Consider the following 15,604-nt stretch of genomic DNA (forward strand, 5'->3'; position numbering starts at 1 on the left):
ATATTGTCCTCAAGTACATCGCCCTTGTATAGACCATCTATATACTCCTTCCACCTTTCTGCTTTCCCTTCTATGCTTAGAACTGGGTTTCCATCTGAGCTCTTGATATTCATACCAGTGGTTCTCTTTTCTCCAAAGGTCTCTCTAATTTTCCTGTAGGCAGTATCTATCTTACCCCTAGTGATATACGCCTCTATATCCTTACATTTGTCCTCTAGCCATCCCTGCTTAGCCATTTGCACTTCCTGTCTATCTTATTTTTGAGACATTTGCATTCCTTTCTGCCTGCTTCATTTACTGCATTTTTGTCGTTTCTCCTTTCATCAATTAAATTCAATATCTCTTCTGTTACCCAAGGATTCCTATTAGCCTTCATCTTTTTACCTACTTGATCCTCTGCTGCCTTCACTATTTCATCACTCAAAGCTACCCATTCTTTTCCTACTCTATTTCTTTCCACGTTCTTGTCAAGCGTTTCCCAATGCTCTGGTTCTTTCTGTTTATCCAGGTCCCATCTCCTTAAATTCCAACCTTTTTGCAGTATCTTCAATTTTAATCTACATTTCATAACCAATAGATTGTGGTCAGAATCCACATCTGCCCCTGGAAACGTCTTACAATTTAAAACCTGGTTCCTAAATCTCTGTCTTACCATTATATAATCTACTTGAAACCTTCCAGTGTCGCCAGGCCTCTTCCACATATACAACCTCCTTTCATGATTCTTGAACAAAGTGTTTTAGTTATGATTAAGTTATGCTCTGTGCAAAATTATACCAGGCGGCTTCCTCTTCCATTTCTTAGCCCCGATCCGTATTCACCTACTACATTTCCTTCTCTCCCTTTTCCTACTATCGAATTCCAGTCACCCATGACTATTAAATTTTCATCTCCCTTCACTATCTGAATAATTTCTTTTATCTCATTGTACATTTCTTCAATCTCTTCGTCATCTGCAGAGCTAGTTGGTCTATAAACTTGTACTACTATGGTAGGCGTGGGCGTCGTGTCTATCTTGGCTACAACAATGCGTTCACTATGCTGTTTGTAGTAGCTTACCCACACTCATATTTTTTTATTCATTATTAAACCTACTCCTGCATTATCCCTATTCGATTTTGTATTTATAACTCTGTATTCACCTGACCCCAAGTCTTGTTCCTCCTGTCACCAAACTTCAGTAATTCCCACTATATCTGCCCCTGCCCTATTAAGGGATCTAACATTCTGTGCTCCGATCCGTAGAACGCCAGTTTTCTTTCTCCTGATAACGACGTCTTCCTGAGTAGTCCCCACCTGGAGATCCGAATGGGGGACTATTTTACCTCTGGAATATTTTACCCAAGAGGACGCCATCACCATTAAACCATACAGTACAGCTGCATTCCCTTGGGAAAAGTTACGGCTGTAGTTTCCCCTTCCTCCCACGAGTATGATAAAGGGCAAAAGTCAAAGAGTAAATATTGTTTCCCACTCGTGTGATATTCTTCAAGTTGATAAGTATTTTGAACTACACAATTTATAAAGTAGTCTGTGTTCTTCCTCAGGGTTCAAGCTGTCCCCATACTGAATTTCATCAAAATTGGCACAGCAGGTTAGTTCTGAAAACCTAACTGATAGTTACTCCCGCATTTATAATATTAGTATGGATAATTTTCACTTATGAAATTTTTTTTCTGAGATCCAACTCTGATGAACTAAAGCCTATACAATGCCCCAATCTATGCTCAACTTACCTGTGAAACACCATAAAATATCATCCAGTAGTTTGGAGAAATGTTTTCAGACAGACAGACAGACAGACAGACATACATGACAGTTTTACAGATTTATTATTAGTATAGACAAGCTAAGATGTGAGAATTAAGTAGCATAAAAACTATTCATGACGCATGTGAGCAATTAGTATAATTTTATTACAGATGAGAGAATTATTTCTTAAAGCATATGTAAAACAAATTAGCCAGATACCTGAAATATTACAAAGATTTCCTCTTTGTTGCGGCGAGCCTCCTTGTCCCCTGAAAGTATGAGCCTCGTAAGCTCCAGTAGGCCATGACCACGCACAGGTATTAAGGGATCATAAGTCTCCACAACAGCTTTGAGATATGCAGCTTTGCCGTCTTTTGGTTTTCCGCCTTTATCTTTCTCCCCAGCATTGTTTGTCTTTTTCTCTCCGTTCTTCTGGCCATCCTTGTTACTGAAGGCTAGCATACGATCAGCTGCCTTCTTACCCTCTGCCAGAGCAGCTTTCTTCTTGTTCTTGTTGGTGGTAGGTGGCGGTTGCTGCTGCTCATCAGCTTGCTTCTCTGTTTTAGCGGGGACATCCTCAATCGGTTCAACTGTGCTTTCAGTAATAACTCCATGTGTCACAACCTTGTTGTAGATCTGACTGGCCAGGTGGCGTAGTTCCTCATTTGCAACCTGCAGAAATATAAACCAGAATCACATTAGTTCTTCGTACAGTAAATCATTACTATCTGTTTTTCATATTAAAACTTTCCCCAGGGTAAAAAAAGAAGAGGTACATACAAAACATTTATCAGGATAGGGTAAAGCATTAGGTACCTGCTCCATATTACACTAGTGAATGCACTTGCAGGATGTGAGAAATTATGTAAAAAGACCTACAAAGATATTCCATATGTTACATATGGACAAATTTCTACTATACAATGTCAAAGTTTTTATAAAATAGACACTTCAATAGTTCAAGATATGTAGTGTGGTTTTTAAGCTTACTATTAAAGCTTTCATCTTTCTTTGTGTATTATTCTAGAAAACATGTTTCCACCTCTAGCCATATGAGGGTACAAAAGGTGCCCAGAACTTAAACATGATTGCTTTGGTGGTCTACATGTTACAATGTGGGAGGCATAATGTTGCATTGGTTTACTGACCTCCAAATCTTTGAACATGATACACTCACCAGTCAAAATTATTGTGAAACTAATCCTTCCTCATGGGTGTCTTTACAGGAATGCATTCAGCCCTGGCTTCATTTTTACGGATGACAATGTGCGAACGCATCAAACTGCACAGGTGGAGCAACTCTTGTAATGAGAGGACATGGAATAAATGGAATGGGCTGCCCCCTCTTCCAACTTAAATATCATCTAGCGCATGTGGCATGTGTTGGAGAGACATATTGCAGCATGTCCACATGCACCAACAACAATCCATCATTTGATGGAGGAATGTAGCACACTGCCACAAAAACTACTTGCCAACCTTGGGGCCAGCATGGGAGCACACTGCAGAGCATTCATTGCCTTCTCCACTGCTCACACATCCTATTAAGAACCATGTCTCGCCTTATGTAATGTCCAGAGGACCATAATGAATCATGGTTACTTCAGGATAATTAATGTTTGTGAGTAAAAGTGTCATTTTTCTTCAGCTCATCATGTATTTCTTTCAGTTAAGTTCTTAACTATGCTGTAGCAGTTCCTTCGAAGTATGGTCCAACTTTCATCTAGCTGTGTGACTTGTGGAAATATTTCTTCAGCACACACCCCATATACATAACCTCTATTAAAACAGTTTGAACTTCCCTGAACTGTAATCCTCCCCTCCTTACACCCTCATTCCCAGTAATCTTTCAGGAATTCCTCACTTTTAACATATTCTCACCTCCCTTTCCTAAATTCCTCCCCAGTGAGACCAACATCATTCCTGCAGAACACACAACTATCCGTAACTCGAAAACCAGTCCAGACATTATTGCCCTTACTGCTACAAAGGCTCCACCATAGTGATCATGAATTGTACAGACTATGTGGATCATGAATTGTACAGACTATGTGGATGAGGTTCTCCACCAATTTTCTGATATCTGCATACAAACCTTATGACCATGTCCATTCCCAGAAGTCCAACATGAACTCCAGTAATTCCATAAGGCATCAGGTGCACCCCAAAACTTGAGTTCCTTTTCTTACACCAGGAACCCCCAAGTTCTCCTACCTTTACTTACTCCCCAAACTCCAATGACCCAACCCTACAGGTATTCCTAATGGCCATCACATTGTGTCTGGGTATAACGCTCCTACAGAACAAACCTCTGACTCTGTTGTTTTTGCGCAGCACCTCCAAACTACTGTCCCTAGCCTCAAATCCTACATTCAAGAGACTGCTCATATCTTTCACTGCCTATCCACAGTTACTGTCCCATTAACCACCATACTCCTTGTTGGTCACTGTGGATCTGACATCCTCATATGCCAACAACCCCCTATCTTCTCCAAAACATTGTCCTGATACCAAACCAACCACCTCTCTCCTAATCAACCACATCCTGAATCACAATTATTTCACTTACAAAGCCAAAATCTACAAACAAAACCCATGGTACTGCCATAGGTACTCGCATATCACCTTCCTATGCCAACTTATTTATGGTTCATCTGGAGAAATCCTTCCTATCCAGTGAACTTATAAAACCCCTTACCAGATTCAGATTCACTGATGACATTTTCATTATCTGGTCTCATGAGAAGGGCAACCTTTGTTCTTTTGTCAATAACCTCAACATATGCTCCCAAATCCACTTCATCTGGTTCTCATCTCAACCCATCACCTTCTCATATGTTGATCCCCACCTCTCAATGGCTTCATAAATACGCCTGTTCATATCAAGCACACCAAACACCAACACAGGGCCTCCACTCTGACAGTGGTCACATGTTTCACATCAAAACATGTCTTCCTTACAGCCTCATCACTTATGGACACTGTATCTGCAGTTGAAAACAGGAGTTGTCTAAATATAGTGACACGATTATTGGAGTCTGTATTGACAGACAATATCCTATCCAGCCCATTCATAAACAAACCTCCTGTGCAAATCCATCCTCTGATGCCAATAAACCTGTTATACAGGCACCAGGCAGCACTCTTCTGATCACCCAGTATCACCCTGGCCCTGAAAAGCTCAACCACATCCTTCATCTGGGCTTTGACCACCTATCGTTGTGCTTTGAGATAAGGTATATCCTATGCAACATATTACGAACACCCCCAAAGTGGAGTTCCACCACCCACTCAACCTACAGAATATCTTTGTCCATTTCTATTCCAATCCTGTTCTGCACCCAAGGATCACTCCCTTGCACTCAGCCCAAATGCAAGATCTGTCCCACACATCCACACACCTGCACTACTGCAATTCAGACACAGAAATCTCCAGCCCAATAAAAGGTAGGGCTACATGTGAAAGCTGCCCTGTTGTATATCAGTTATGCTGCAATTACTGTGTAGCACTGTTTGTGGGCATGTTAGGTAACCAACTGTCAACTCCCATGAATGGCCACAGCCAAATTATGGCAAACAGCAAACTTGACCATACAGTTGCTTCACTATGCAGGCCATTTGGATACTTCTCTCTGGCACAATTGTTTTATTAACTATGCAGGTATGGAATTCTCTCTTTAACACATCCTGCCTGCATTCCGCTCTAGTAATCCCCCCTGGCCTAAACATCTGCTAACCTGTTTCCTACTGCTTCAACTTAACGTTTCCCTACTCTCATCGCCCACACCATTCCTTCCCAGTCCAGATCGTGTAATGACTTCTCTCACCTAACCAACCCCCCCTCCCCCCATGTGGGCATTCCCTCCCTCCCACCCACCACATTATCTTACCTGTTTCCATTTGCCCTGAATGAGAACTCACGAAAAGTGGTTATAGTGCTGGAGTACAGGAATAAATAGCATGAGCACTTCCATGAAGAAAACTGTTGGAAACAAAGATGTGGAATAAGAAATGAAGGTGTCAGTCAGTACAGTGACTAATCTCCCAAATCCTTCCAGAAATAGAGGCAAAGTTTACAAATATTTTTAACTGGTGACATATATGAAATTAACTGTCTGATGCAGGGTATTCTGAGGGATAAAACTATTATGAAGAAACCCGATAACAGTGAGTGAAAGAAACTGACAGCTCAGGGCAGGGAAGCTGATGAGACATTATTATTTTCTGGAATCACTCAAAAGGAAGATTTTATTATTGTTACACAGACAAAAGGAAATATAAATCTAAGGCAGAAAGACAAATCCCTTCTCGGCAATATTTCTCACATACACTATGTGATCAAAAGTATCCGGACACCCCCAAAAACATACGTTTTTCATATTGGGTGCATTAGGTACGCCATATCAGTGACCTGAGTAGTCATTAGACATTGTGAGGGAGCAGAATGAATGCTCCACAGAACTCATGGTCTTCAAATGTGGTCAGATGATTGGATGTTACTTGTGCCGTATGTCCGTACACGAGATTTCCACACTCCTAAACACCCCTTAGGTGCACTGTTTCCAATGTGATAGTCAAGTGGAAATGTGAAGGGACATGTACAGCACAAAAGCGTACAGGACGAGCTCATCTGTTGACTGACAGACCGCCGACAGTTGAAGAGGGTCGTAATGTGCAATAAGCAGACATCTATCCAGACCATCACACAGGAATTCCAAATTGCATCAGGATCCTCTGCAAGTACTATGACAGTTAGGCAGGACGTGAGAAAACTTTGATTCATAGTCGAGTGGCTGCTCATAAGCCACACATCACACTGGTATATGCAAATGACACCTCGCTTGGTGTAAGGAGCATAAACATTGGACAATTGAATAGCGGAAAAACATTGTGTGGAGTGACAAATCACGATACACAATGTGGCAATCCGATGGCAGGGTGTGGGTATGGCGATTGCCCGGTGATCATCATCTGCCAGCGTGTGCAGTGTCAACAGTAAAATTCGGAGACAGTCATGTTATGGTGTAGTCTTGTTTTTCATGGAGGGTACTTGCACCCCTTGTTGTTTTGTATGGCACTATCACAGCACAGGCCTACACTGATGTTTTAAGTATCTTCTTGCTTCCCACTGTTGAAGAGCATTTGGGGGATGCTGACTGCATCTTTCAACACAATCGAGTACCTGTCCATAATGCAAGGCCTGTGGCGGATTGGTTACATGACAATAACATCCCTGTAATGGACTGTCCTGCACAGAGTCCTGACCTGAATCCTACAGAACATCTTCGGGATGTTTTGGAACGCCAACTTCGTGGCAGGCCTTATCGATATCTTTCCTCAGTGCAGCACTCCGTGAAGACCGGTCTACCATTCCCCAAGAAACCTTCCGGCACCTGACTGAACGTATGCCTATGAGAGCGGAAGCTGTCATCAAGGCAAAGGGTGGGCCAACACAATACTGAATTTCAGCATTACCGATGGAGGGCGCCAGATGTCTGGATACTTTTGATCACATTGTATATTCACATGCTTCTAAATTGGAAGTTTTACTTTTCAATTTTTCATGATTTTAGTTAGTGTTCAAACAAAAACCACTAATCATTACAGTAGCTGTACCCACCGTGTCACAGATCATTTTCAGTGGTTCCACAATGCTCTCAAAAAGAGCACCTTCGAGTGGAGTGTTGGCTGAACTGTTGACAGCCACACTCAAGATCATGAGAACAATGAACAGGTGTTCATCCAGGCTGTCATCACAGTCTGAAGAAACGGTACTGGCAGCGTCACCATTCTCAACCGTTGTCCGCTCTGCTAGCTGGCGTGCATCTTTTTCCAATATAAAGAAAATATACCGCACCAAGTAATTTGGATCGCTAAAAATTTTCTGCTTCACATAGTCACTCTCTGAAAGTGCAGTGAGCAACTGTGCTGCTATAATAGTTCTTTCACTGTCACATTCTGTTGGAACCTTGATGCGGCATGTGGCAGGGTTTGGGAAAGATGTTGCACCTCCTGCGATATAAAGTGAGAATTAATATTTCCATTGTACTCACATTACTTAAATGTGTTTTATCTTAAAAATGTGAATAAACCACTACTACATTTTCATTCACTGGTTTCTTTATCATGCCTATGACGTCAACTTGACCACACACACACACACACACACACACACACACACACAAACAAGTTTTCTTCATTTATGAAGTTATTGCATGTGGATGCTCTGTAATGTAACAAACTTTGACGTTTGCAAGAAACTACTCGTGAAAATGACATTAATGTTTTGAAATTTTGACAATTCTTTGCATCAATGTTCTAACTACAAATTAAATTTGGAGAACACTCCAGCTTTCCTGAGAAATCCAAAGTGCATTGAAAGAAGTTCACTGCAAAATGATTTGCCTGATCTATCTTTTTCCATATTTACTTTCACTGAAGAGAAGTTCTGTAATTGTGCCAACTCATTGATTACAACTACAACAAAATACAGCTAAATCAGCTCATATTTCACTCCACTAAATCAGCCTGCAAGTGTGTCATATTATGGTCAAGGCAATGACAGCAAGAATTCAAGTAAGAGCTCTCATGCCCAAAACAATTTGGCTCAGAATTATCAAATTCAAAAACATGTTACTTTAGGGTTAATATACAGTAAACTTTATATTCCAAATACGAAGACTACTCTAATGTAACCTTACCTGTATACTAGCATAAACCTCTTTTCACACAACACACTAAATAACAAGAGTATTACTCTGAGATTCAAACATAAAGAGAACAAACCATCATCTTGTGCATTGTCCAGAGGCTCAAAGAAGACATGAAGCAAGGCAAGGAACAAGTTAGTTGTTATCTCTCCTGTCTTGTCAGCATTGTTGAGGAGCTCAAAGACACAATCAGCCGTGTTCTCAAATGCCTCTCGGCCAGATGGTGGTGAGGGAACACGCATCTTGCCTCCTTTTGCACTAACAATACCATCCCTTTCACGCACTTCCACGCCACCACCAGAAGCAAAACAGAACTCATACAGTGGATTCATCTGTAGCAGTCCATCACTCCCACTTTCGTCACCAAAGATGAATGATCTGAACACATCCCCGAACACCTCAGATCTGAAGTTGCACAAGATTCTTGACAGCAAGTCTTCCACCTGGTACAGTAAGAAAAACATAACCAGATCAGCATACACTTATTAGACATACTGTAGTAGCTATTACTGAAGACTTTTTAATTGCGTCTTTCTAGAGATTTGGAGCAGTTTTCTTGTTTTGTTCCAAAAAATTTTTCAGTTTTTTAAACTTCCTATGTGCAGAACACTATTATCCTAAAAATCTTTAAGTGTTGGTGGATGCTGAATTTAAATTTAAAATAATTTCTCATATTTAATGACAATATTATAAAAAGGATATATTGCTACTCACCGTATAGTGTAGATGTAGAGTCACAAACAGGCCCAACAAAAGGACTGCTAAACACTTAAGCTTTTAAAGAGACTGCTAAACACGTAAGCTTTTAAAGAGACTGCTAAACACGTAAGCTTTTAAAGAGACTGCTAAACACGTAAGCTTTTAAAGAGACTGCTAAACACGTAAGCTTTTAAAGAGACTGCTAAACACGTAAGCTTTTAAAGAGACTGCTAAACACGTAAGCTTTTAAAGAGACTGCTAAACACGTAAGCTTTTAAAGAGACTGCTAAACACGTAAGCTTTTAAAGAGACTGCTAAACACGTAAGCTTTTAAAGAGACTGCTAAACACGTAAGCTTTTAAAGAGACTGCTAAACACGTAAGCTTTTAAAGAGACTGCTAAACACGTAAGCTTTTAAAGAGACTGCTAAACACGTAAGCTTTTAAAGAGACTGCTAAACACGTAAGCTTTTAAAGAGACTGCTAAACACGTAAGCTTTTAAAGAGACTGCTAAACACGTAAGCTTTCAGTCAAAAGGCCTTCTTGAGTGTGTAAAAAACACACACACAGGTATATATTCACACAAACACAATTTGCACACACGACCACTGTCTCTCGCCTCTGAGGCCAGACTGCGAACAACTGTGAATGATGGGAGAAGCAATCTGGTTAGTGATGGAAAGGAGGAGGCTGGGGTAGGGAGGGGGAGGGATGGGAGGAAAGGGGTGGGGGATGGCAAAGTGCTACTTGTGGGAGTGTATAGACACATTATGGAGAGAGGGTAGGGTAGTCAGTAGATCAGGAGGAGGAAGGGGAGGGGTGGGAGAAGAGAGTGGAAAAAGAGAAGAGTAAAAAGACAGTGGGTGCTTTGGTGGAGTAGAAGGCTAGTGCTGGAATGGGTACAGAGAAGGATGAGCGGGGGAAGGACAGTGACTAATGATGGTTGAGAACCACGAGGTTATGGGAACATAGGATATATTGCAGGGAGAGTTCCCACCTGTGCGATTCAGAAAAACTGGTGTTGGTAGGAAGGATCCAGATGGCACAGGCTGTGAAGCAGTCAGTGACATGAAGAACGTTTTTTTGGGCAGTGTGCTCAGCAACCGGGTGGTGGTGGTGGTGTTTCTTGGTCACAGTTTTTTGATGGCCATTCATGTGGACAGACAGCTTGTTGGCTGTCATGCCAATGAAGAATGCAGTGGTGTGATATACACAACTTCTTTTACAGGTATAGGTCATACTTGTGACAGGACTGGAGTAGGAGGTGGTGGTGGTGGTGGTGGTGGTGGTGGTGGGAGGATGTATGGTACTGGTCTTGCATCTAGGTCTACTACAGAGAAATTAATTATGTGGTGAAGGATTGCGAGGAGAGATGGACGAGGACATTGTGCAGGTGTAGGGGGCAGTATAACATCACTCCGGGAGGGGTAGGAAGGTTAGTGGGTAGGATAATCTACATTTCAGGTCGCAATGAGAGACAGCCAAAACCCTGTTGGAGAATCTGATTCACTTTCTCCAGTCCTGGGTGGTACTGAACCATGAGAGGAGTGCTGCTTTGTTATCGCACAGTGGGTATGTGGGAGGTGGTAGGTGACTGGAGAGACAAGGCTTGGGAGATCTGTCTCTGGACAAGGTTGGAAGGGTCATTTTGGTCTGTGAAGGCCTCAGTGAGATCCTTGGTATATTTGGAGCGGGACTATGCATCGCTACAGATGAGATGACCTCGAGTGGTTAGGCTGTGTGGAAGGGACTTCTTTGTATGGAATGGGTGGCAACTGTCAAAGTGGATGCGTTGTTATTGGCTGTAGGTTTGATGTATGAGGGTAAGTCAAAGTAGTTATAAAATTTTATTGTAATCAAATAGGAAACTTACAAAAACGTAATTTTTTGACATAGTCTCCTTGCATTTCAATGCACTTGATCCATCATTGCACAAGCTCCCTGATGTCCTCATAAAAGAAGGTTCTCGGTTGAGTTGCGAGCCAGGAATGCACCGCTTCTTTCACTGCTTTGTCTGAGGCCAATCAATGGCCCCTTAATGCCTGTTTGAGTGGACCAAACAAGTGATAGTCAGAAGGGGGCAAGATTGGGACTATATGGAGGATGATCCAGTACTTCAAATTTGAGTTTCTGGACCATTTCAGCAGTGTGGGCAGCAGTATGCGGACGGGCATTGTTGTGCAACACCGCAACACCACAACATCGTTTGACAGCAATCCTCGGCATTAGCTTCGAAATGCAGGCTTTAGCCTGGTAGTAAGCATCTCATTGTAACGTACACTGTTTATTGTTGTGCCCCTTTCCCCATAATGTTCCAGTACTGGATCTTGTGCATCCCTAAAAACCATAAGCATCAGTTTTCCTGTGGACTGTTGGGTCTTTAACTTTTTCTTGCACTGCGAACTTGAATGTTTCCATTCCATACTCTGCCATTTACTCTACGGCTCGTAATGATTGATCCATGTTTCGTTACGAGTAATGATCCTGTCTAAGAAGTTTTCCCCTTCGTTACCATAGCGATCCAAATGGTTTTTGCAGATGTCCTAGCGCATTTGTTTATGCAACTGTTATAGTTGTCTTGGGATCCATCTTGCACAAACTTTATGAAACCCAAGTCTGTTGTGGATACCGTGACTAATTTGCAGACAATGTGCCACTTTGTCACTAGTTAATCGTCTAAGAGAATCATTTCACGTGAATGCTCAATGGTTTCTTCATTCGTGGCGGTAAACAGTCATCTGGCTCCTTCATTGTGCGTAACACTTGTGCGACCATTTCGGAATTTTTCAATCTATTCGTAGACACTCCATTGTGGCATAACACTGTTCCCGTACTGTACCGAAAGTCTTTGATGAATTTAGGCCCGATACACCTTCCGACCACAAAAAACGGATCACTGAAAGCTGCCTTTCTTTGGTGCAAATAGACAGTGGAGCAGCTATGATTAACAGCACGGCAGAGATAACGAAATTAACCTAGCAGCTTGATAATTGCAAAGATATAACAGCAAATAAACAAAGCATGAATCATGCATCATCAATGTGAAACGACAGTACTACCAAAATAAACAAAAATATAACTAAATTGTGGATAATAATTGACTTACCCTCATAGACGGAGGTACTGGTGTAGCTTGACATAGGATGGTACCAAGTGTGTGCTTATTGCTGTACCACAAATTTGTTTGTAGGTGCTCCCTTCAAAGGTGAAGTAACTGTGGGTGAGGTTGGTAATGGTGACCAGGAAGCAGGTTTTAGGTTTGGAATCCATCAGGTGTTGGAGAAAGGTAGTGTTCAATAGTGCCAAGGTCATGGGCATCTGGGATGTTAGTATTAAGGGATGGTCAGTTGGCTGAATTGCGGGAGAGGGCTAAACAATGAGGTCATCGGTCCCATCAGATTAGGGAAGGATGGGGAAGGAAGTTCGCTAAGTCCTTTCAAAGGAACCATCCATGCATTTGCCTGAAGTGATTTGGGGAAAACATGGAAACCTAAATCAGGATGGCTGGAAGCGGGGTTGAACCGTTGTCCTCCCAAATTCAAATCCAGTGCATTGGTGGAGCTTTTGTCAACTGGTAGGATAATAATGCCAGGTTCTACGTGTAGAGTTAGTCGATGGTTGTAGTCCAAGACAGGAGCAGGAGGCGAAGAGGTTGGGGGGTTTCTTGAGGTGGTGGTGTGCATGGTGCTCTAGTTCCTGGAGGGCTAGAGCTTCCTTGCGAGAAATGGGATACAAGAGTTTGGGATTGCAATGCAGGAGAATTTTACGGATGGAGTGTGACTGAGCAGGTGAGGTCAGTGTGAGCAAACTGGAATCAGAGAAGAGAAAAGAGTGGAAGGGATGGGGTCCCTTCCCATCTATCCTCTTCCCTGTTCCCACTCCAGCACTACACGGCCTTCTATTCCACTGACACACCCACAGTATTTTCACTTCTCTCCTCTTACACTCAGTTCTCCCACCCCTCTCTGCTCTCTGTGTAATCTGATGACTGAGCCTAGTTGCCCTACACTCTCTCCACCATGTCCCTATATGCTCCCACAAGCAGCACTCTGCTGTCCCCCAGCCCTGTCTTCCTATCCCTCCCCCTCCCCACCCCAGCCTCCACCTTTCCATCACCAACCAGATTGCTTCTCCCATCATGTACAGTTGCTCGCAGTCTGGTCCTGTGCACATGCGCGTGCGTGTGTGTGCGCACGCACGCTGTCTGCTTCATAGACCTTTTGGCTAAAAACTTACTTGTTTAGCAGTCTTTCTGTTGCGCCTGTCTGCAATTGAACATCTCCAATATATTGTAAGCAGCAATCTATCCTTTTCATAACACTGTCATTATTCCATCCTGGATTTTCCACTGTTTGATTTCTCACATTCAACAATTTATGTATTTAAGTTATGCACAATTCCAACAATATCTGTTATTCAATTCATGTTATGAAATATTACAAAATATGAATGAAAATGTCCATGACAAAAAACTAGTCAAATCACTGGCAATAGCATGTTGGAATCTTGTGCCCCAATGTATATCCTGATTGGAAAGATGCAAATATCTTCTAACTTAGCAACGTATAATTTATAACTAATCACCTTTTATCTTTCTCAGTTTCAACAGCAAAATACACCTCAACAATTCAATACACTTTATTTAAGCATTTGTAAACAAGCATTATAATTTTGTGTATTATGAAAAAATGCATATGCTCTTCTGCAAACAGTGAGCAATGTCAAGAACATAGCACAGTTAGTAATGAAGACTGTCTAAGAGTAGGCTGCGTATGGGGATATCTTTGGAAAGAACCAATTTGCTGTGGAAGCAAGATAGTTGTTGCTTTTCTGAAATGACTCATCAGCTCTCTCACACTTCCACTGCTGACTGCTTTCAAAGATGTTGCATATACAGTCTACAACCTGGTAGTGCCTATGTTACAATCTGTGCTATGTCCTCATATGGTGGGCCCTTCCCTCACAGGGTTTGCAATACCTGCCCTTAATTTTTCCACCTCCCCAACACAGCCCTCATTCCACGCTGAAAGGAAACCAATAGTTCCAAAAGCTATAATAGCTTTGGGTAATATTATGTGTGTGTATTGGCATACCAAAAATTTCACTATTTAAAGTAAATAGTGGCCAACAATTGTGTCTCATAATATTTTGTCATCTCCCAACATCTCTGGTCTGGTGCTTCCACAGCCAGAACACTGTACGCACACAAAATGTAGAACAACTGCTGAGTATTTCAGTACTAAACTTTGGAGTAATAATAGTACTGTCTAAACTTAATTCTTGATCTTATCCCTAAAGTACATCATTGTTATTTTGCCAAGAGTCCTCTAATGCTATTGGCGAATTTTCTTACTTTTGAAGAAAATTATTTACTCATTTAATGTAACTTAGAAACACTTCTGGTTGATCTTAGAGAAAAAAGAAGTGACAATCACAAAAAAAATTAATCATTTTATTCTATTATAAGAACAGTGGTCTTTGCTCGATTAGTAATCGATTCAGTATATACACTATGTGATCAGAAGTATCCAAACATCCCCAAAAACATATGTTTTTCATATTAGGTGCATTGTGGTACCACCTACTGCCAGGTGCTCCGTATCAGCAACTCAGTAGTCATTAGACATCATTGTGAGAGAGCAGCATGGGGTGCTCTGCGGAACTCACAGACTTCGAACGTGGTCAGGTGACTGGATGTTACTTGTGTCATCTGTCTGTATGCGAGATTTCCACTCCCCCAAACATCCCTAGGTCCACTGTTTCCAACATGATAGTCAAGTGGAAACGTCAAGGGACACATACAGTACAAAAGCGTAGAGGTCGATCTCGTCTGTTGACTGACAGAGAGCGCCAACATTTGAAGAGAGCTGTAATGTGTAATCAGCAGACATCTATCCAGACCATCACACAGGAATTCCAAATTGCATGAGGATCCTCTGCAAGTACTATGAAAGTTAGGCAGGACGTGATAAAACTTGGATTCATAGTCAAGCGGCTGCTCATAAGCCACACATCACATTGGTATATGCCAAATGATGCCTCGCTTGGTGTAAGAAGCATAAACATTGAATGATTGAACAGTGTAAAAACTTTGTGTAGAGAGACGAATCATGGTACACAATGTGGCGATACGATGGCAGGGTGTGGGTATGGCGAATGCCTGGTGAACTTCATCTGCCAGTGTGTGTAGCATCAACAGTAAAATTTTGGAGGCAGTGGTGTTATGGTGTGGTCTTGTTTTTCATGGAGAGGGCTTGCACCACTAGTTGTTTTGCATAGCACTATCAAAGCACAGGCCTAAATTGATGTTTTAAGCACCTTCTTGCTTCCCACTGTTGAAGAGCAATTCGAGGATGGTGACTGCATCTTCCAACACTATCAAGCACCTGTTCATAATGCACAGCCTGTGGCGCAACGGTTACACGACAATAACATCCCTGTAA

The 15,604-nt window shown here is 41.9% G+C and overlaps 1 protein-coding gene across 2 annotated transcripts in view; it reads right to left on the minus strand.

Moving 5' to 3' along the window:
- Positions 1 to 15,604, minus strand: part of LOC126162793 (transport and Golgi organization protein 6 homolog) — a 110,707-nt gene that overhangs the window by 18,367 nt on the left and 76,736 nt on the right. For both annotated transcript variants that reach the window (XM_049919513.1, XM_049919512.1), the window contains exons 9-11: positions 8,539 to 8,905; positions 7,373 to 7,764; positions 1,972 to 2,424 (exon numbers count right to left, since the gene is read on the minus strand). In XM_049919513.1, coding sequence (XP_049775470.1) covers positions 1,972 to 2,424; positions 7,373 to 7,764; positions 8,539 to 8,905 — 1,212 coding nt within the window. The remainder of the gene's footprint in view (positions 1 to 1,971; positions 2,425 to 7,372; positions 7,765 to 8,538; positions 8,906 to 15,604) is intronic.

The sequence above is a fragment of the Schistocerca cancellata genome, chromosome 2 (assembly GCF_023864275.1).
Source record: "Schistocerca cancellata isolate TAMUIC-IGC-003103 chromosome 2, iqSchCanc2.1, whole genome shotgun sequence".
In the NCBI taxonomy this organism is placed as follows: domain Eukaryota; kingdom Metazoa; phylum Arthropoda; class Insecta; order Orthoptera; family Acrididae; genus Schistocerca; species Schistocerca cancellata.